This window comes from Vitis riparia, unplaced genomic scaffold, assembly GCF_004353265.1.
Source record: "Vitis riparia cultivar Riparia Gloire de Montpellier isolate 1030 unplaced genomic scaffold, EGFV_Vit.rip_1.0 scaffold745_pilon_pilon, whole genome shotgun sequence".
NCBI lineage: Eukaryota > Viridiplantae > Streptophyta > Magnoliopsida > Vitales > Vitaceae > Vitis > Vitis riparia.
Genome location: NW_023269766.1, coordinates 39,948 through 63,892, shown reverse-complemented (window position 1 = coordinate 63,892; position 23,945 = coordinate 39,948). Strand labels below are relative to the sequence as shown.

General features: G+C 39.2%; 1 protein-coding gene across 7 annotated transcripts in view; it reads left to right on the top strand.

Moving 5' to 3' along the window:
- Positions 1-23,452, top strand: part of LOC117910448 (ribonuclease H2 subunit A-like) — a 61,744-nt gene extending 38,292 nt beyond the window's left edge. For 6 of the 7 annotated variants that reach the window (XM_034824521.1, XM_034824523.1, XM_034824520.1 and 3 more), the window contains exons 6-9: positions 16,157-16,294; positions 16,371-16,458; positions 16,569-16,689; positions 23,132-23,452. In XM_034824521.1, coding sequence (XP_034680412.1) covers positions 16,157-16,294; positions 16,371-16,458; positions 16,569-16,689; positions 23,132-23,309 — 525 coding nt within the window. In that variant the 3' untranslated portion in view covers positions 23,310-23,452. The remainder of the gene's footprint in view (positions 1-16,156; positions 16,295-16,370; positions 16,459-16,568; positions 16,690-23,131) is intronic. The other variant, XM_034824526.1, reaches the window with a different exon arrangement.
- The last annotated feature ends 493 nt before the right edge of the window (positions 23,453-23,945 follow it).

Below are 23,945 nucleotides of genomic sequence, written 5' to 3'. Positions count from 1 at the left end.
TCTGTCTGTATAGGTCATTCCTTGCAATTCAGTTGGGACAGGGGTCTCCACCTGTATGATCTGCTGATTCAGAGAAATAGGCCTTTTAGGAACCTTGACTGGGAGCAAGGTTGAATGCTACCAACAATTGAGCACAACATAAAACAACATAGCATGTAGAAGTCCACTAACACCTCATTCAAGAGAAATTACTCAGAGGATGGATTTGTACTGTTCAGTTTCAGTGATTGTTAACTGATGATTTCATTCACTGATCTTATGGTATCTGATTGCATGCTGTTGCAGCGAGTTGGACATGTATAATTTATCCATACCAATTTGAGATGGGTTGACAAAAGGGCCATACCCTTTTTTTGTTCTTTAAATTGGATTGACTGTAATATATTGCACAATGAGATGGGTTAGAAACCCAAGGCTCATTCTTTTCATGTTTCAGGCATCTTCCTTTTCTGTATGTACTTCTTCTGCTCCTTTCTCATAACCTAGCAGCAAATCTAAACTAATTTTTCAACATATTAACTTCTCTCTAGTGTGTGGTGCAGAACTCTGTTATCCACTTATATAATGAAAGGCATTGTTCTTATTCAGATCTAGAACCCTTTTGTGAAATGCTTTCTACTACCTTTTTTGTATAGGATTACATATGAATATATACAGAATAATTTTATGAAAATAGCCTAGGAAATAAGGCCTATGATCATGCTATCAAAGATAAATAAGATAAGTGAAGAATGCTAAGAAAGGAAAAAAATCCTAGGAGATTCTATGTACAACCATACAATTATTACAACTCATATGGGCTGGAAAAATATTTAATAATCTGCCACACAATTTGCTAGAATTTCCAACTGACAAATTTTCCAACACTTCCCCTCAAACTGAGGAATAAATATTTCTCATTCCTAGCTTGCTTAAGATAGTTTGAAACTACCGAGTATGAAGCCCCTTTGTTAGAATATCAGCCAGCTGTCCCTTTGTAGGAATATAAGGAGTGCAAATCAGCCCATTTTCAAGTTTCTCTTTTATAAAATGTCGGTCCACTTCCACGTGCTTAGTTCGATCATGTTGCATTGAATTGTGTGCAATGCCGATGGCTGACTTGTTGTCATAGTAGGGTTTCATAGGTTCTTTCCATTTGATTCCAAGGTCACTTAGCATTATCTTGATCCAAAGAAGCTCACAAATTCCATGTGCCATAGCCCTGAATTCCGCTTATGCATTAGACCTTGCTACCACCGATTGCTTCTTACTTCTCCAGGTCATTAAGTTTCCTCCTAAAAATGTGCAATACCCTGATGTTGATCTTGGGTCTATTATTTTTTTTTATCAGAAACAAACAAATGTATTAATAGAAAAAACAAAAGAAGGATGAGAGATCCTCCTTATGAAATACAAACCTGATCAAAAGAAACTAAGCAAACCTCCACAAAATAAAGAAGGCTAACAAAAAGGTCTATGCAAGTGTACCAACAACATCCCTTATAACCCAACCCTAATGAGTACAAATCAAGAGCCAGCTTAGCGGAATTACACTCAAAGGGTAGGGTTTAAAAATGTTTGTACAGTAAGCCCAAAAAGAAACAAAAAAAATGAAGCGTCTATGCTTCTAGGATTAGACTCCCTCCCCTTTTGAAATGAATGCCTTGGCCAGATGAAGACTTTAGGTACTTTAGCATTCTAAATACTGCTTCCATGTGCACTTCTCTAGAATCATGCATAAATTGACTTACTACACTCACTGCATAGGCTATATCAAGCCTTGTGTGAGCTAAGTATATCAATTTCCCCACTAGGCGTTGATATCTTTCTTTATTCATTGGAGTGCTTTCTTTTCCTTCTTCATTTAGCTTGTGAGATTGTTCTATTGAAGTCTCTGCGGTTTTCAACCATTCATTCCTGTCTCCTTTAGTAGATCTAGAATTTATTTTTGTTGTGAGATTACAATTCCTTCATTGGAGTGTGCAACTTCAATCCCTAGGAAGTATTTGAGCTTCCCTAGGTCTTTGATTTCAAATTCCTTAGCTAGTTGCCTTTTTAGTTTCTCCATTTGTGCAGGATCATTTCCTGTCAAGACTATGTCATGAACATATACAATAAGGGCTATTATCTTGTTCATTTATGTCTGTTTGAAGAATAAGGTATGATCCCCTTGACTCTGGTTGTATCCCATACTCTTCATTGCCTTTGTAAATCTTCCAAACCTGGCTTTAGGTGACTGTTTAAGTCCATAAAGAGCCTTCTTGAGCTTGCATAATTTGCCTTGATCAAAATTTTCTTCCAACCCCAATGGCACTTCCATATAGACTTCCTCTTCTAAGTCTTCATGTAAAAAGGCATTCTTGACATCTAGTTGCTTCAATGGCCAATCAAGATTAGTAGCTAAGGACGATAAAATCCAAATAGTGTTCATCTTTGCCACAAGTGCAAAGGTTTCATGGTACTCAATTCCATGAGTTTGAGTGTACCCCTTTGCCACTAGTCTTGCTTTGTATCTTTCTAGTGTGCCATCAGCCCTAAACTTTGTGGTAAACACCCATTTGCAACCCACTTTCCTTTTTCCTATGGGAAGATCAACAACCTCCCATGTGTTATTTTTTATTAGTGCACTCATTTCTTGCATCATTGCTTTCCTCCAATTGTCATTTCTAAGTGCCTCTTGGACAGTTTTTGGTGTCTCTATGGAATTTAGTTTTGAGACAAAGGCTTGGTAAGAAGGTGATAGTTTTTCAAGGGAAACAAAATGGTTCAAGGGGGGTGTTGAGTACATTGTCTTTTTTCTTTCCTAAGGGCAATAGGCAAATCGAGATCATTAAGGCTAAAGAAATCATTGCCCTTTTTTTGTGCATCAAGATCATTAGAATTAGTACCTTTTTCTGGTTGAATGACTGGGACATGTGGAGTTTCTGGGGTCAGTTGCTTCCTCCTTGAATAGACCTTGAGTGGCACTTGAAGATCCTCCCCCTCTGAACTTTGCACATACGATTCAAATCTGGGTAACTCAGGGACAGCTTCTGGTGCAGTTTCTGAGGCATTCTTTGGGGCAATTGCTTGGGTATTTTCTGAAGTAACAGCTACAGAAAAATCTGGCATTACTGGTGCAGTGTTTGAGGCATTTTCTGGGGCTATTTTTTTGGTATTTTCTGGAGTGGCTGCTATGGAAAAATCTGATCCCTTAGTTTGGACAGTTTTGGTGGAGTTCTCTAGGATGGGAAGAGTAGGTAGGCTAGGAAAGAATTCCTCATCTTCTGCAAAGGCTCCCCTTGAAGATAAGGATTAGAAAAAAAAAAAGGTTGTTTTTCATCGAATGATACATCCATAGTGACAAAAAACCTTTTAGAAGCTGGGTGATAGCACTTATAACCCTTTTTTGTAGGAGAATAACCAACAAAGATACATTTAAGGGCTCTTGGGTCAAGTTTAGTTCTTTGATGAACATAGATATGTACAAAGGCCACACATCCAAAAATCCTTGGGGAAAAAGGTGGTTGAAACCATCAAATTTTGGAAAAAATCTAGAAAGTGTTTCAATAGGGCTAGAATAGTTAAGAATTTGAGAGGGTAGCCTATTTATGAGGTATGTAGTAGTTAGGACAACCTCTCCCTAAAATGACTTTGGAACATTCATTTGAAAAATCAACACTCTAGTGATCTCCAATAGATGCCTATATTTATGTTCGGCTATCCCATTTTGTTGGGGAGTATCATTACAAGATGAATAATGTATGATTCATTCTTTTTGGAGATAAGGTGTAAGGTATTGGTTAATGTTGAAATTTGGCATTCAAAGTTAGGGTTTTAATTTAGGAAAGTATTTTAGGAATAAAAAAGGAGAGATCATTTAGGATATTTCCTTAGGATTCAGTTTCCTAATTTTAGGGGAGAATCAAGCTAGATTGATATTTTCTTATTCAGTCATTTGTGTATATATATGTGTATGGTGTGTACCGAATAATATCAATATAAAAAGGAATTCAGAAATTCTTCATGGTATCAGAGCCAGTTTTCTGAAACCCTAATCCTTTCTGGCCGCCTCTTATTCAGGCCATCATTCATTCCGGCCAAGTCTCTCTGGCCATCTCTCAATCCGACCATCTCTCTCTGGTCATCTCTCATTCCGGCCATTAGTCCCTGTTCTCAGAGGCAAGGGAGAAAACGCTTTCCGGTCGGTCGAATCGTCGTCAGAAAACATTCATCGCCGACGACTTTTTCGGCGAACTTTCCCGATGACGTCTTTTTCCCACACTGCAAGGAGCGCCTGGAGGAGATCTCCAATTTTTCCCAAAGCATCGAAGCCAGAAAACCACCCACGCGCCGACCATGCGCGTTTTTCCGGCCGGCGACTGCATCTCATGCGCCGGCGTGTGAGGGCGCGTGAGCCACTTTCCGGCGACGCGCTTCCTCCTCTAGCCTCGCCTGACGCCGACTAGCCACCCTTCATACCTGTTTTGCCATCCGAGCCCTGCACGTGCCTCTTTTGGGGTTCTTTTGCCTCTGCGGGCCCTTCGAACAGTTTTCCGGCGTCCTCCGGCTATTTTTTTCTCAACCCCAATCCCTGCACGTGCCTTGGGAAGTGTTCTTCTACCTTTCCGGTGGTGCCACGGTTGTTTTTCTTTTCCATTAGGCCGGTATCTCTGATTTTCTTCTCTTCCCTATTTCCAGCAACCATATTCGGCTGTCTTCCTCATCTCCATGACAAAATACGGAATGGCATCATATCACAAGTATCCACCGTCACGGCACCAGAATCAGGGGGCAGTTATGAAATTCCAAACCTTGGTGGCAATGATTCCTCTCCTATTCTCATCACAGGACACAAATTAAATGGCCATAACTATTTACAGTGGTCACAATCTGTGTTGCTGTTCATTTGCGGTAAAGGAAAGGACGAGTACCTCACTGGAGAAGCAGCCATGCCAGAAACTATAGAACCGGGTTTCAGGAAGTGGAAGATTGAAAACAACATGATCATGTCATGACTTATCAATTCCATGAACAATGACATAGGTGAAAATTTCTTGCTGTTTGAGACTGCAAAGGACATCTGGGATGCAGCCAAAGAAACTTACTCCAGTTCTGAAAATAATTCAGAACTTTTTCAGGTTGAATCAACCCTACATGACTTCCGCCAAGGAGAGCAGTCAGTTACTCAGTATTACAACACACTCACAAGGTATTGGCAGCAACTTGACTTATTCGAGACTCACTCATGGAAATGTTCAGATGATGCAGCAACTTACAGGCAAATTGTGGAACAAAAGAGACTGTTCAAGTTTTTCCTAGGACTAAACAGGGAATTGGATGATGTTAGAGGCCGAATCATGGGCATTAAACCCCTGCCAAGTCTCAAGGAGGCTTTTTCAGAGGTTAGGCGTGAAGAAAGTAGAAAGAAAGTGATGATGGGATCCAAAGAGCAACCTGCCCCAACATTGGATGCCTCTGCCCTTGCTGCTCGGTCATTTAATAGTAGTGGTGGAAATCGTCAGAAACGGGATAGGCCTTGGTGTGATTATTGTAAGAAACCAGGCCATTATAAGGAGACTTGCTGGAAGCTTCATGGCAAACCGGCTGATTGGAAACCAAAGCCACGGTTTGACAGAGATGGCAGAGCACACGTGGCTGCCAACTCTGAGAGCACATCTGTTCCCGAGCCGAGTCCATTCAACAAAGAGCAGATGGAGATGCTACAGAAACTATTAAGCCAAGTTGGCAGTGGCAGTACTACCGGGATGACCTTCACTGCTAATCGAGGAGGAATGAAGCCATGGATAGTGGACACAGATGCTTCTGATCACATGACAGGAGATGCTGCCATTCTTCAAAATTACAAGCCAAGTAATGGTCATTCATCCGTCCATATTGCTGATGGTTCAAAGTCAAAAATTGTCGGGACAGGTTCCATAAAACTTACTAAAGACTTGTATCTTGACTCTGTCCTCCATGTTCCAAACTTGGATTGTAATCTTTTGTCCATTAGGAAATTGGCCCGTGATCTCCAATGTGTTACTAAATTTTATCCAAACTCGTGTGTTTTTCAGGACTTGAAATCGGGGAAGATGATTGGAAGTGCTGAATTGTGTTCTGGGCTCTACCTCCTCCCATGTGGCCAATTCTCAAACCAAGTCTCTCAAGCAAGTTGCGTACAGTCTCAGAGTATGTTAGAGTCTTTCAATTCTGTGTCAAATTCTAAGGTTAATAAAGATAGTGAGATTATAATGTTACACTATCGCCTTGATCATCCTAGCTTTGTTTACCTTGCAAAATTGTTTCCCAAATTATTTATCAATAAAAATCCAGCATCTTATCACTGTGAAATTTGTCAGTTTGCAAAGCATACTCGAACAGTATATCCTCAAATCCCATACAAACCTTCGACTGTTTTCTCTTTAATACATAGTGATGTGTGGGGTCCCTCACGGATAAAAAATATTTCTGGCACTCGATGGTTTGTGACATTCGTTGATGATCATACATGGGTAACATGGGTTTTCCTTATGAAAGAAAAGTTAGAGGTCGGACACATTTTTCAAACCTTCAATCTTATGGTTCAAAATTAATTCAATTCCAAAATTCAAGTCCTCAAGTCAGATAATGCAAAGGAATACTTTACTAGTAGTCTCAGTACTTATCTTCAAAATCAAGGCATTATCCACATAAGTTCTTGCGTTGACACCCCACAACAAAATGGGGTGGCTGAACGCAAGAATAGACATCTCTTGGAGGTTGCCCGGTGCCTTATGTTTTCATTTAATGTTCCAAACTATTTCTGGGGGGAAGCCATTCTCACAGCTACCTATTTGATTAACTGTATGCCATCCAGAGTGCTTACCTTTCAATCCCCACGTCAACTCCTCTTAAAAAAATTCCCTCACACCCGTGCAGCCTCTTCTGATTTACCACTCAAAGTATTTGGTTGCAATGCATTCGTTCATGTGTATCCTCAAAATCGTAGCAAATTTGCTCCTCGAGCCAATAAGTGCATTTTCCTAGGGTATTCTCCAACCAAAAAAGGGTACAAATGCTATTCTCCAACCAACAAAAGATTTTACACCACCATGGACGTCTCTTTCTTTGAACATGTCTTCTTCTATCCCAAATCTCATGTTTAGGGGGAGAGCATGAATGAACATCAAGTTTGGGAGTCTCTTATTGAGACTGTACCTTTTTCTCACTCAGAGTCACCAAATCCTTCCCAATCCGCGCCCACTGAGTTGTCCACACCCATGCCGTCATCAGTCCAGCCAGCCCAACTCACAAATGTTCCTTCTCCCATGACCATCCAGTCTCCCATGCCTATTCAACCTATAGCTCCACAACTTGCTAATGAGAACTTACAAGTTTACATCAGGAGGAGGAAAAGACAGGAATTAGAGCACGGATCACAGCCAACATGTGGCCAATATATTGACTCCATTTCAAGTCTACCTGAAGAGAACATAGATGAGGATAGGGCTGGAGAGGTGTTAATTCCCAGCATTGATGATTCTACTCTGCCGATTGCATTGAGGAAGGGTGTTAGGAGATGTACAGATCATCCAATTGGGAATTATGTTACGTATGAAGGGCTATCACCATCTTACAGAGCATTTGCTACTTCTCTTGATGATACTCAGGTTCCCAACACAATACAAGAGGCATTCAAAATTTCAGAATGGAAGAAGGCAGTACAAGATGAGATTGATGCACTTGAGAAGAATGGGACATGGACTATCACAGATTTGCCAGTTGGGAAGAGGCCCGTGGGGTGCAAGTGGATTTTCACCATAAAATACAAAGCAGATGGATCAGTCGAGAGATTCAAGGCTTGTTTGGTAGCTAGAGGGTTTACACAATCCTATGGGATAGACTATCAGGAGACTTTTGCTCCTGTTGCAAAACTGAACACTATCAGGATTCTTCTCTCATTGGTTGTCAATCAAGATTGGTGCTTGCAACAACTGGACATAAAAAATGCGTTTCTAAATGGTGTCCTAGAAGAGGAAGTCTACATGGAAATACCACTTGGTTTCGAAGGAAGTATGACCATAGTTTTAAAAGGCTCAAGGCGCACCAAGGCGCAAAGTAGTCCTGGAGCCTGAGGCGCAAGGCGCATCTAAGGCGCGGGCTTTAGTGAAGTGAGGCGCACCCTAATTTACATATATATTTTTATATAATATAATCAAATTTAACAATCATTTATTTGTCCTAAACACATAAATCATCAAATATCATCCAAAACTTCAATTTAATAAACAAAAAACATAAAAATAAAGAACTCCAAGCATAAAAACAAATCCAAATCCATATTGCTAATTGCCTAATACATATCCAAATCCAAAGTTTCCAAACCTAAAGGTCCAAAACATGAAATTTGTCCACAATTCAAAAACATCATTAACAAACACTTAAATCACAAATTTGTCCACAACAAGCAATCATCACTCCTCCTCTAAATCAACAAAATCATCATCATCATCATTTCCATCACCACATTTGTAGCCTTCCCCATCTTCTTCATCTGCTGAATCAACCATGTCTCCATCTTCATCTTCATCTATTAGTGAATAAGAAGGCAAAGTTCTAGAACTTGAAGCTATCCCCCTTGTTGGTGGTATTATGCTTGAGCTTGCTCTAGCTCTAGCTCTAGTATCAAACCTAGCCTCCTCAGCTTCAGCAGCTCTAGCAACATCACCCCATGTCAAATTGTCATCATCAAATACAAAATCATCTTGTGCACCTCCATGAGAATCCTCATCTTCCATTCTCCCTATCAACCATTCATTGCTATCGTCTATATCTTTCAAGGAAATTGGGTCAATGGTGCTACGTTCATTGTATCTTCTCTTCAAGGCTCGATTATACTTGATGTACACCAAATCATTCAAGCGTTGATGATCTAACCTATTTCTCCTCTTGCTATGAATCTGCAAAAATTCATAAGCTCATAAATATATTTTAAAGTTTTAACTTTTAAGTTACATTCAAGACTCTATTAGACTATTACTTGTAATTATTTTGGATTTGGTCACTCACATTTTCAAAGATGCTCCAATTCCGTTCACAACCTGATGCACTGCATGTTAAGTTGAGGACTTTCATTGCAAACTTTTGCAAATTTGGAGCTGAAGCTCCATATGCAGCCCACCATTCAGCTGTAGTATAGATATTAACAATTTAGTGAAACCATTCACCTATTTTAGCAAAAATACAATCTAATCATTTAAATAAACAAAACTAAATAACTAACCTGGTGCTCTAGTCTTTCTTGTCCTAACAGCTAACTCATTCCCGAATAGTCCTTGGGCATTTGTGAACAAACTCACTTCGGCCACAACTTTTTCTTGCTTAGCAGGGTCTCTTGTTAGCCTTAAGATGCATTTATACAAATCACTCATAATCTCGGCATCATGCTCTATTTCTGGCTTATCATAGAAGAATTCCGGGTTCAAAAAGTACCCTGCTGCATGCAAAGGCCGATGAAGCTGAATCTCCCACCTCTTATCAATGATGTTGAAGATTTCTTTGTACTTCTCTTCATTTCCATTAAAACTTCTCACAATTGCATCCTTAGCTCTATTCATGGCCTCATAGATGTATCCCATAGGAGCTTTTTTTTCACCATCAACCAAACGAAGCACACGAACTAGGGGACCCGAAACCTTTAAGCAAAACACAATAGTGTTCCAAAATGAAGGCATTAGAACTATGTTGGCTATAGTTTTCCCCTTCTGCTCTTTTGCCCATTTACTATCTGACCAATCTGAGCTTGTAAACATCTTCCTCAAATTGTTTTTTTGTTCATGCAATCGCGATAATGTGATAAAAGCAGTTGCAAACCGAGTCTTAGCAGGCCTAAGCAATTCCCTTTGTCCAGTAAACCGCCTCATCATGTTGAGTAGCCCTGAGCGATTATAAATATACCCATTTAGTGATATAGCCCTCTCCAATGTCCTCTTGATGTTTGGTAGCTTTCCAATATCTTCCAACATCAAGTCAAGGCAATGTGCAGCACATGGTGTCCAATACAAATGTGGGCGCTTTAATTCTAACAACCTCCCTATATGAAATTGTAGATAATAAATTTACATAAGTTCTCAAGATAAATAATTCAAATTTTAAAAGTAAATAAAAATTCAAGAAATAGTATTTATTACCTGCCATCACATAACTTGAGTGATTATCTGTTATAACTTGAATAACATTCTCCTCACCAACTTGCTCTACCCATTTGTCAAGTAACTCAAACATCTTTTCTCCCGTCTTAATCATTGAAGAAGCATCAATGGATTGCATGAACATGGTTCCCTTTGAACAATTAACCAAAAAGTTCACCAAAGTTCTCTCTTTCCTATCGGTCCATCCATCCGACATAATTGAACATCCATTTTTCCCCCATTCCACCATATGATCTTTCATCAAATCTTTTGTGAGAGCCAATTCTTTCTTAAGGTTAGTAACTCTTACCTCATGAAAAGTTGGTCCCTTCATACCCACACCATATTGGCCAATAGCCTCAATCATTGGTTGGAAACTCGGATATGTGACTGCATTAAATGGAATAGCAGCCTCATACATCCATCTTGTGATAAGCATGCAAGCTCTTTCTCTTGCTTCCTTTTTGTAGGCATCATTGATGGTAGTTTGATTCATCTTTCCACTCTTTCGATTTTGAACAACCATCTCTGCATTAGGAGTGAAAAAATGATCCATAGGACCTTTTTGTCTTGGTTTTTTTGAAGAAAACGTCCCACCACCACTTCCTCCTCGGTTACTACCTCCACTAGAAATGTTGGTGACATTCGTTCTACTATTAATCTCCTCACCAATATCTTCATCTTCCAAACCAAACAAATCTTCATTAACATATTCGCTCCCCATATTCATTTGCTCTTTTTGATTTTTCTTGGAACTCATATACTCTTCCATTTCTTCTCTAACATGTTCCGGACATTTTCTACACTTTTTAGCATTTCTATATCCACCAACAAGATGTTGTTTGTGTCTATATATGCCTCCTTTGGTTACTTTATCACAAAAAATGCATATGATGGTGTTCAAATCTTTTTCATTAACCAAACGACCATATTTCCACCCCGGATCTCTTCTTCCACTTGCACTAGAGTCCACTTGAGTTTCACTCTCATTATCCATCTTGCAAACAAATTATCTATACTCCACAATAAAATAATTATAATTAAATTAAGAAAAAAAATTGAAAAAAAAATGCATATCACATTAACAACAAATATGCATGAGAGTGCTTTTTATTTATTTATTTTTATTTTGTAAAATTTTTATGTCAAAAACTCAAAATATAATATTTATATTTAAAAAAAAAAATTACCAATGAGAGTTATGAGATAAGAATGGAAAAAAAATGCAGAAAAGTGAAGAAAAAAGAAAAATACCGAGGTCCGGAAGGTATGTGACTATTTCCCCTTTATTTTTCTCCTATTTTCCCCCTATTTTTCTTCTTCTTTTTCTTCTTCTTCTTCACTTCTCCAGCACGGAAGAGGCTAGGGCAATGAATGGAGTGGTCTCGGGTTGAGAGAGACCAGAAAAGGGGGCTGGATGGAAGGAACAGGCCAAAACGGCGTCGTTTTGGCCTGTTTTTTTTTTTCTAAAGAACAGGGTCCAAAACGACGTCGTTTTGGTCCCTGTGCACTTAAGTGACCAGGGTCCAAAACGACGTCGTTTTGGTCACTGTGCACTTAAGTGACCAGGCTCCAAAACGACGTCGTTTTGGTCCCTGTGCACTTAAGTGAACAGGGTCCAAAACGGCGTCGTTTTGGGCCCAGAAAATTAAAAAAAAAATTAGGGCTCCCCCCGTCTCTGCAACTCGACTGGAGGAGGAAGAAGAAGAAGAAGAAGAAGAAGAAGAAGAAGGAGGAGGAGAAGGAGAAGGAGGATCGCGTACCTGGTCTGGCCGTCGGAGGCGACTCGGGCGACCGCCTCGCGCCTTGCTGGAGGCGAGCGCCTTGCGCGCTTAAGCGGCGCCTTCGTGAAGGGGCGTCGCCTCCCTTCAGGCGAGGCGCCGGAGGGTGGCGTCGGGCCGTCCCGAGCCTAGGCGCGCCTTAGGCGCGCCTTTCAGAACTATGAGTATGACAAAGAATCAGGTTTGCAAACTCCAAAAATCCTTGTACAGCCTTAAACAATCTCCCCGAGCCTGGTTTGATAGATTCACAAAGGCAGTCTTGAAGCTGGGCTACAAACAAGGTCAGGCTAATCATACTCTATTTGTCAAGAAGTCTCATGCCGGGAAAATGGCCATATTGATAGTCTATGTCGATGATATTATTCTATCTGGGAATGATATGGAGAATTACAGAATTTGAAGAAGTATTTGTCAGAAGAGTTTGAAGTTAAAGACCTTAGAAATTTGAAATATTTCCTTGGTATGGAAGTGGCTAGATCAAGGAAGAGAATTGTAGTCTCTCAAAGAAAATACATACTCGATCTTCTTAAGGAGACCGGTATGCTTGGATGCAAACCAATTGATACTCCTATGGATAGTCAGAAGAAACTTGGTATCGAGAAAGAGAGTACACCGGTAGACAGGGGGAGATATCAGCGACTCGTCGGACGCTTGATTTATCTCTCACACACTCGGCCAGATATTGGTTTTGCAGTGAGTGCTGTAAGTCAATTCATGCACAGCCCCACTGAGGAACACATGGAAGCAGTCTACAGGATTCTTAGATATTTAAAAATGACACCAGGGAAAGGTCTATTCTTCAGAAAAACAGAGAATCGTGACACTGAAGTATACTCAGATGCGGATTGGGCAGGAAACATCATTGACAAGTGGTCCACTTCTGGATACTGTTCTTTTGTCTGGGGAAATCTTGTTACCTGGAGGAGTAAGAAGCAATCAGTTGTAGCCAGAAGTAGTGCAGAAGCTGAGTACAGAGCACTAGCACAGGGAATCTGTGAAGGGATTTGGATAAAAAGGGTTCTTAGTGAACTGGGACAAACGAGTTCATCTCCGATTCTGATGATGTGTGATAATCAGGCAGCTATAAGCATAGCAAAGAACCCCGTGCATCATGACAGGACCAAGCACGTTGAGATTGACAGACACTTCATCACAGAGAAGGTGACTAGTGAGACGGTTCAATTGAACTACGTTCCTACCAAGCACCAAACCGCAGACATCCTCACCAAAGCTTTACCTAGGCCTAACTTCGAAGACCTAACTTGCAAGCTGGGATTATATGATATATATTCTCCAGCTTGAGGGGGAGTGTTGAAATTTGGCATTCAAAGTTAGGGTTTTAATTTAAGAAAGTATTTTAGGAATAAAAAAGGAGAGATCATTTAGGATATTTCCTTAGGATTCAGTTTCCTAATTTGAGGAGAGAATCAAGCTAGATTGATATTTTCTTATTCAGTCATTTGTGTATATATATGTGTATGGTGTGTACCGAATAATATCAATATAAAAAGGAATTCAGAAATTCTTCAGTTAAAATACTCTTTTCCATTGTCTAACCTTATTCCGAAGACCTTGGCATCAAATTGATTTTTTAGCATGTTTTGAAAAATGGGAAAGATTATGCTAACCTCGGATTTTTGTTTCATGAGATATACCCAAGTAAATCAAATACAATCATCAACAAACAAAACAAACCAGCTTACTCCAGAAATGCTATGAACTTTAGTAGGTCCCCAAACATCCGTATAAATCAAATTAAATGGAACTAAACTTTTCTTATTACTTAAAGGAAAAGACAACAGTGTTGTTTAGCATACTCACAAACATCACAATGGAAGTTTTGAACATTTAGTTTTTCAAACATATTAGGAAATATTTTTTTCAACAATAAAAAAGGAGGATGACCAAGACGAAAATGGGATAACCAAACTTGTTCCTCGGCTAGAGTATGATGTTTTGATAAATACGTACGAGGAGTAGGACATGTTGTGCCACTTTCAGCTTCAAGGAGAAACAATCCCCCTTCTTCTCTAGCATGCCCAATCACTTTCCTGTAAGAAGGTCCTGAAAAGAACATTCAGATTGTGTAAAGTTGACTGAGCAATTTAGGTCCTTAGTAATTTGAGGAATAGACAACAAATTTACTGATAGTTTTGGAACATGTAAGACATTTCTTAATGTCAGAGAAGATGTTAAGAAGACATCTCCTTGACCAGCCACAGTTACTAAGGTACCATCAGCAATTTTGATCTTTTGATATCCCAGGCATGGAATGCAATTAGAAAAGGCTTTTGAAGAATTGGCCATATAGTCTGAAGCCCCTGAATCAATGATCTAGGAAAACTGAATTTTAGAGGCACTCAAAGAGAAGGAATACTTACCTATTTGAGCAAAATGAGTATGTCCCTCAGGTTTTTCTAGTTTGGAAATGAATCTTTTAAGTTTGTCAATTTCCTCCTTGTTGAGCTCCATTTCTTGGCCAAAGCTTTCTTCCTGCTGTTTTCCTCCAATTTCAGCAAGATTGGCTTGTGATTTATAGCCAGAATTAACCCCTTTACCCTCATTCCCCTTGAAGAAATTTAGGGGCTTGCCATGGAGGCTTCCCGCATGTCTCCCTTGTGTTCCTATTTTTCTTGCAATAGCTGCACCGTAAGGAGTCTTTCTCACTTGTTTTCTTCCCTTCATTTCTATCAGAGTTTGCAGCATTAGCCGCAACACTTCCTTCATTTCCACTTGGTTTTGAGATGGCTAAAGCAGATCAGTCCATGGTGTTTCCCTTTTCTAACATTATATTTCTCTTTCCTTCTTCTCCTCTTAACTGTTGCAAAGCCTTCGTTTAGAGATGGCAGTGGCTCTTTCCCAAGAATTTGGACTCGTAGTTGATCCAATTCCACATTCAAACCTGCCAAGAAATCATACACCCTCTCATTCAATGAACTCTTGATGCATTGCTGCATCTATGCTGCAGTTCATTCTTAAATTCTTTTATTGATCAAGTTCAAGCCAAAAACTTTTAATATCATTGTAGTACTCAGTTACGGAAAGAATACCTTGTTTGGTGTTGTGAATCCTTGTCTTTAGTTCATATGTTTGGGCTGCATCCCTTACCTTAGAATAGGTATGACACACGGACTCCCAAATTTCCTTGCCCGTTGAGAGAAACATGCATGTACGGTTTATCTCTGGTTGTATAGAGTTCCAAAGCCATGACATGATTTGAGAGTCTTCTTCATCCCACACGACAAACCTTGGATCATCCTTACAACAGGTCCAATGAGATGGCTTAACTTTCCTTTGCCCTTAATATAAGTCTTTACCAACTGTGACCACTCTAAATAATTTCCCCCATTGAGTTTGAAGGATCCTACTATGTTCTGGAATTCAGCAAGTGGTGTTGATTATTGGATTGTGGTTTGGCTCAATATTGAAGAATCAACCTCTGAAGTGTTTGACATTATGAGGGGAAGAAGGGATATGAAAGTAAAAAAAAATAGGGGCAATGAAGGCCTAATCTGAAGCAATGTTTCTAATAGAGGGTCAAAAACTACTGGGATATGATATGAAAAAAATTCCTGGCAATCAAGGCACGGGACATTGGAATGCTAGTGATTAGGCAAAGCAAATTCTAGCTTTGATACCATGTTCTTATTAAGATCTAAAACCCTTTTGTGAAATGATTTCTGCTACCTTTTTTGTGTAGGATTACATATGAATATATTCAAAATAATTGTATAGAAATAGCCTAGGATATAATGCCTAGGATCATGCTATCAAAGATAAATAAGATAACTGAAGAATGCTAAGAAAGGAAAAAATCCTAGGAGATTCTATGTACAATTATACAATTATTATAGCTTATATGGGCTGGAAAAATATTCAATAATTTGCCACACAATCTGCCATAATTTCCAACTCGCAAATTTTCCAACAGGAATCAAAACCCTTGCTAAATTGATATTCCATATTATTTTTTCACCCACTAAAAACTTAATGCAAAGTAATAAAGTAATAAAGTAATATGCATTTCAGCAAGCCTAACATCCCAAAGCCTAGCAAAACCTCATAACGACATAAAGTAAGACATACATACACACACACACACACACACACACACACACACACACACACATATATATAGATATCTTAGAAACATTTGGCTGATCTGAGCAATTTTCACAGTTCTTTGAGTTTACGTGGATCAACTCTTCACGAGGCTAGAACCATTCAATATTTGCATGCTTTCAGGTTTACGTGGACACAGTGGGAGATGCAGAGAAGTATAGGCTTAAACTGTCTGAAAGATTTCCTGCTGTAAAATTTGTTGTTGCAAAGAAAGCTGATAGTCTTTATCCAGTTGTAAGTGGAGCAAGCATAGTTGCAAAGGTGATCAACTTCCTTTTTAAACTTCCCCGTCAAGGTCTTCATATTCTCATTGTTATCCTTTTTTTTTATTGTTCAGGTGACAAGAGACCGAGCCCTACGAGATTGGGTTCTGGTTGAAACTGCTGAAAATATGCATAGGAACTTTGGATCCGGATATCCTGGAGGTGAAAAGTTTCTCTTAGGTTTATGTGGAGCTTTGGAATGGTTATTGAGTTGAAAATGGATGTCTGTTGAAAGCATAAGAAGAAAACTTGTTTTGTTTTCATGTTTTTAGATCCTGAAACTAAGTCCTGGTTGCAACATCACAAACACTTGGTATTTGGATTTCCGACTCTGGTTCGTTTCAGTTGGGCTACATGCACTGCCTACTCCAAAGACATTGTTGAAGTACTATGGTGAGTCCTCAATTTACATTTACTTGTCAAGTTCCGTCTCCACAAGATTTGGTTTAATTGTTAGTATGGTAGTCTATGCTTTCATGTACTAAATGTAGAATTGTGATTTTAGCAATCACCACCATTACTCCTGATATATTGGCAAACACCTCATGAATGAATTGAAGGCAATTTAAAACTGGTAAATCCATTAGTTGCTGGAACTAGAAGTTATGATGTCTGGTGTTACTTATTATTGTCAATAATGTCGAAAATCAGACACAGTTTTGAGGTAGGGGTAATAATGGAAAATGACTACTTTTCCTTTGTGTTAGATCTAGGCTATGAGAAGTGTTTTTAAGCAGAGAGACTTGATCAAATGCATCAAAACAATCACTCAAACCTCTCCAAGGGGAAATATGAAGCCCCTTGTAGCAAAAAAATCTGCATCTGGGTTGGTTGTGTATTTGGAAACCAACTTCCATGTGGCATCCCCAGATTTATGGAAATATCCATAATCTCCCTCGTGAGATGAGCATAGTGCCAAGGCGTCTGATTCCCAAAAGGTAGCCGATAAATCACAACCAGAGAATCACTCTTAATAAGCAAACATCTCAACCTTCAAGCTTGAAGGTTTGTTCAAGCTCTCTATCAAGGCTAAAGGCGGCCTCTCCATCATCACTTGGTTTGGTGATGACCATAATCTCACCCCCTCTGCATCTGAACAGTCATCCCAAGGAAGTAGAGGTCAATGCAATGATGACGACTTCACGTCTAGGACCACCTGCTCAAGTAGGGTGCATATCCACCAAAATGGAGTTCAGGTTTAAAACAGAAATTTCAGAGAGAAGAGATGAAGAAAGAACCAGCTCAAAAAACAGAGTCTAGACAACACTTTATTTATAAGAGAGTTTGAGGTAACAAACTGTACAGGTGGCAGTAGCAAGGAAACTGAAGAAATAAATAAATGAAGGCCCTAACTAATTACACGTATTAGTGCTTTATCATCCCCCCGCAAGCTGATCGGGCTGGGAAAAGGGCTGTCAGCTTGGTCCTGAGACTTTGGAAGCATTGTATAGGAAGGGGCTTGGTAAATATGTCAGCCAGTTGTTCCTTTGGAGTGAAATGAACTTGAAGAGACTTGTTGACAACACGCTCTCAAATAAAATGAAAATCAATTTCAATGTGTTTGGTCCGAGCATGGAGAATAGGATTAGCAGCGAGCTGAGTGGCACTGAGATTATCACAGAGCAAATCAGGGGACAAAGGAAGGGAAAGATGAAGTTCAGTAAGAAGTGCTTCAATCCAAATTAACTCAGCAGTTGCATTAGCGAGACCGTGATATTCTGACTCTGCACTAGACCGTGAAACAACACATGGCTTTGAAGATGGAGTGGAGATAGGCTTACAATCGAACATGGAGGCACGATGAAGGAGGTCAGAAATATACTTCTGTTGAGATAAATGCAGCGTAGAAGCAGTAGAAGTCACTTGGATTCCCAAAAAATAAGATAAAGCACCTAAATCCTTCAAGGGAAAGTGTTGATTAAGCCGGCAAATAAGAGAACCCAGAAACTAAGAATCGCTACCCGTGACAATGATGTCATCGACATAGATCAAGAGAATAGTAATGGAGGAGCCAAAATAAAGAACAAACAGAGAGGTGTCAGATTTGGAGCTAGAGAATCCCCATTGAAGTAAGCAATTGCTAAGCTTGTTGTACCAAGCACGAGGACTCTGTTTTAGACCATAGAGTGACTTGTTGAGCTTACAAACATGAGTTGTTGCGGTAGAGGAAATAAAACCAATAGGTTGCTTCATAAAAACATCTTCAGCCAAGTCACCATTTAAGAAAGCATTGTGAACATCCAAATGCTTTAAAGACCAATAGAAGGTAAGAGCTAAGCTGAGCACAATCCGAATAGTCGTGGGCTTAACAATGGGGCTAAATGTTTCAAAATAATCCAACCCATGAGTTTGATGAAAGCCTTTAGCCACAAGGGGAGCTTTGTAGCATTCCACTGACCCATCAGGTTTTAATTTAACCTTGAAAACCCATTTACAACCAATAACCTTTTGTCCAAGTGTTGGGGGAACTAAAGTCCAGGTATTATTGTTCAAAAGTGCCTAAAATTCAGTGTCCATAGCCTGTCACCAATGAGCATGCCTTGCAGCCTGGTGATAAGCAGTTGGTTCAAAGAGATCCAACTCAGATGGAGCACCATAGTCAGCAAGTAGGAGTTTAGGCTTATAAATTCTAGCCTTGGAGCGAGTAACCATTGGGTGTGTATTGACAAGGCCCTGTAAGTCAACAATAGGAGTAATTGGTGATATCTCTATGGAGTTCATGATCTAAGAGTCCTATGAGGAAGAGGGGAGAGAAGAAGAGGATGGAGAGAGGGAGGATACAGGATTATGAGGAAGAGAAGATGGATGAGAAGGCGAAGGAGGAGGAGAAAAAGAAGCTGAAGGTAGAGAAAAAGGAAGAGAAGGAGGTTGGTGAGTTGGAGATGAGAAAGAAGGAGAAGAGGAAGAATGAAAAGGAAAAGACAGCTCATTGAACACAACATGGCAAGAGATGTAAACATGACCAGTGTCCTTTTGAAGGCAAAGGTAACCCTTATGATGGGAGCTAAACCCAAGGAAGACACATTCAATAGAGCGAAATTGGAGCTTACTTTGATTATAGGGCCGGAGAAAGGGAAAACAAGCACAACCAAAAACACAAATTGAGTCATAGGAAGGGCGAGAGTGATAGAGCAACTCAAATGGTGTTTTGTTGGAAAGAACTGGTGTAGGCAGCCTGTTAATAAGATAAACAGCAGATTGAAAGGCGTAAGGCAAAAAGGATAAAGGTACAAAGACATGAGCAAGTAAGGATAGGCCTTTTTCAACAACATCATGATTCTTTCGTTCGACCCTCCAATTTTGTTCAGGAGTAATAGGACATGGATGATGATGAATGATACCTAGGTTGGTAAGAAACGGTTTAAGGGGTCAAAATTCCCCACCTAATCTGTTTGCAAGGTCTTAATGGTTCTGCTGAATTGTGTCTGAATGAGTTGTTTAAATTTAAGGAAGTAGGAGAAGGTGTCACTTTTATTATTTAACAAGTAAAACCAAGTGAAGCGTGTATGATTATTGATAAACAAGAGAAAATATTTTAAGTGACAGAAGCAATAGGGGATGGTCCCCATAAATCAGAATATACTAAATCAAAAGGTTTCATTGCTCGAGATTCTGAAAGTACAAAGGGCAAACGATGGCTCTTGGCCAATTGACAGGAAGAACAAAAATGTTCAGAATTCGAAAATCTCAAATTGCAGGACTGTAGAACTTGACGAACTACTTTAGGAGAAGGATGGCCAAGACGATTATGCCACAACACAACTTGATTTTGTTGAGACAGAAAGGCTTGAGCAGGAGGAGCTGGGAAGAATTGAGTTGAGGGAGATGAAGACACGGAACTGGAAGTGAGAGTGGTAGGCTGAGCAAGTTTGTAAAGACCATGCTCAAGATGGCCCTGGAGGAGGAGTTGTTTCGTTTGCTGGTCCTTCACAAGAAAGAAAGTGGGGTAAAACTCAACAAATGCTTTATTGTCAGGACAAAGTCTAGTGACACTAATAAGCTGTTTAGAGATCTCAGGAGTATGAAGCACATGATTTAAATGTATGGGGTTTCACAGAACTATGTAACAAAGCATGACCAATATGAGATATACCAATTTGCTTATCATTGCCTACCAGAGCATGATCACCACTTGAGTACTGCATTGCATCAGTCATGTGCCCAAATTCAGGGGTAAAATGGTGTGTGGCCCCTGAATCCATATACCAAGAATTGTCAGATGATTGAGAGAAAAGACCTGTTGGTGCAGCAGAAGTAGTGAGCATTGCTGAGATTGGAGAACTCGTTTGGCCAGGACCATTTGGATTGAAGGCTGCTGCATTTGGGAAAACTGGTGGGTGATAAGTCAGGTTTGTCCTGTGATAGCCATTAAGGGCAATATGACCTGATTTGCCACAAATTTGACATTGAGGTATGCAGTTATTGTAACCTGGTTGACGAGGCTGTAAAAAAGAAGTGGTATTGGGGTGTTTGCCCAATAAACCTGGGAAGCTATTTGGGCGAGGATGCAGAGAGTGATTATATAGTGTGGTTTGATGTATGGAAAGGAGTTAGGCATTTGTGGTTGTTTGGGATAATGCTGGTAATGATTTTTCTGGTTTTTCTTGTTTCCTAGATAGGTAGTGACATTAGCTTGGGGAAAATTCAAGTTCTGGTCCACAGATCGCTGAGAAAGCCTATACTCATAAGTGTGCAGTAAGCTGTGAACCTCTTGAAGAGAAGGTCTATCAGATCTATTGTGAATAGAAGTGACAAAATTGTCATATTCTTCAGGTAATCCCTCTAGAAAACGAGTGAGCTTATCTCTGTAGGATAGAGGTTCTCCAATAATAGCAAATTTATCAAACACAAATTTAAGTTGAGACAAATACTTAGAGGAATATCAATCTTCTTAATTCACTGTAGCTGAGAGTTTAAACTCATTACCGTGGCTATGGAGGGCGATTCATACTCTTCATTCAGTGATGCCCAAATGTCACGAGCAGTAGAATATTCGACGATCTGCCCAACCATCCCTGGAGTTAGAGGTGAATAGATCCAACTCATTACTAACCGATTCAGACGCTCCCACTGCACAAATTCAGGATTTACTTGTCGGCGAGCTGCATCGAGATATTTGGGTGGACTGGACTGATCTGGATCTATGAAATCTTCCAGCCCATTTGCTATAATCACGTTGAGAAGTTGATTCTTCCATAACAGCAGATTTGTCTTGTCCAATTTGATAGAGAGGGATTGAGAAAGGGAAGGTGAAGGTAAGGTCATTTGGTTTATTTGTGGAGCTGGGTTTTGGTTATTATTTGTGGTGGTGTTGGAATTGCTTGCAGGAGTAGGAGGAAAGGTCGACATGGTTGGATATAACTTTCTCTGATACCAAAATGGAGTTTAGGTTTAAAATAGAAATTTTAGAGAGGAGATGAAGAAAGAACCAGCTCAAAAAACAGATTCTGGACAACATTTTATTTATAAGAGAGTTTGTGGTAACAGACTGTACAGGTAGCAGCAGCAAGGAAACTTAAGAAATAAAAAGAGGAAGGCCCTAACTAATTACACGTATTAGTGCTTTATCACACCATGACAAGGGAACTACATCCACAAACACTTTGATAAAAAGGACGTCAGCAAAGCATAATAACTATAGTATCTAGTCTGATAAATTTCTTCTTGAAAATCCTTGTATTCCTCTTGGTCCAGATCTCCCATAAAGTAGCTAGGATAGCACAAACCCTCAGCACTTTGGTCCTTTTCTTATCAAGCCCCCTAAAGAAATCACCATCATCTCCAAGATGTTCTAGGGTTCAAGCCAATAATACCAGTGGAAGAAAATAACTCACCAAAGAGCTTAAGAATTAAGGTCATGCATGGATAACCATCAAAAGCATTGCAATTGAGTGTAGAATAAAATTTTGAGAAGTGGGAGTTGATTGCATGAGGCCAGATCCACCACATCTGAAAAGTCCATATTGGGGTAAATTGTCTTAATTTTCTGTCATCTCTTGGTAAGAAGTTTTTTTATATTGAGCTAGGGTGTTCTTTTACATGGAGAGAAGATAAATCATATGAGAGAGTAATGTTATTCTTAAGTTACTTGTTTTTACTTTAGATTATTCATTTTATGTATAGGATAGTGATAGAAGACTGCAAGTATTCTTTTGCTTCCACTTTCCATTGGCTTTGAAATTTGATTTCTTGTTTCTCATCTATCACAACTACATAAGTTTGTCTTGTGTACCAGGATGCAACTCGGGCATACTGGGTCAACCAAAGCAACCTTAACATGAAGCTCATTTACCTAAAAACCAATCCAACTCGATGTTCAAACCAAGTCACCTAACCCAAGCTTTTTTTTTTTTTTGCTAAACATATTTTCAGGTTGGTTGGTTGAGTTGAGTGGATTTGTGGACTGATTATAATATCAGATTTTGTTGGATTGGGTTTTAGCTAAAAAACAGACTGTTGGATTTTACATCTATTTAATAAGGAATTGACTATTAATCAAATCTATATTAAATTATCTTACTATCAATCTGCATTAGACTGTATTTAACTCTGTGTTGATTATCGGATTTCTGTACCCAATATAAGAATGGATGACCAAAATGCATTAATAGAAAATCAACGTATAAAACTAATAACTATGATATGAACTTTAATCTCTGTTTCAGTAAATCTTTTGTTGATCAACCCTAAATTTATCAAATCAAAAACTACAGATAACATCCATTTCACTAGAAGTCTAAAACCTTTCCAAATTAATGACATGTATTATTATCTATGCATATAAATATTTTATGTGCTAAATTCAAGTACTTTCAATGCTATGGTTTTTTATTAGGGAGGCTGATAAAGTTGATGAAGACGGTTCCACTAATAGGAATGGTAAGCGGCAGTTAAAATTGAGCAGTGCTGGTTTCATTGAAAGCAAGAGGAAGAGCGAAGAAATTGAATCGAGTGGTAAAGGTCGTTGCAAGTTTTTTCAGGCACGTAAACTTGAGCAACTTACTCAGTTCTGAGGACAAGGTTTAATTTTCAATGTTGTAATTCTTTCTATTAGTTTTTATACTCTATTATAACATTTTATACACTTGTTATCCTCATTCTGTTATTAGTTCCCAAGATTAAGATCAATGGTTCATTAGATTAGGTCATAGTTAAATATTCTTGTTGCAGAGTCCACATGTAGTTTTACCTATCAAAAAAAAAAAAAAAAAAAGTCCACATGTAGTTTTGCATAACTGTTTTATGAATCAGCTCAGAGTGTTGCAAAGATTGTCCCAAGGTTGTCCCCTTGTATTCAAGCTTTCTATAGGAGTAGGCCTGGCCTAAAGTCAAATACTTTAGCCAACAAACAGGCATAAAGCTTGTCAAATACTTGAAGGAATTTTGACGGAATATGAAGGAATACAGACCCACCCATGTTTCCATTCTCTCCTGTCAGCGTCTACACTTTGGTCACCACCACTACCACCACCCTGTACCCTGTATTAAGTAGAGTATGTCAAATCAAATCCACTGTAATTTCATCTGTTTCTTTTTCTGGAGGTGTACTGTAAGTATATGGTATTGTTATGAGTTCCTTGACAGACAAACCATCTGCTTCTTTGAAGGTTGTTATTCGATGAATTGGCTTTACGTTTTGAGATGGGGAA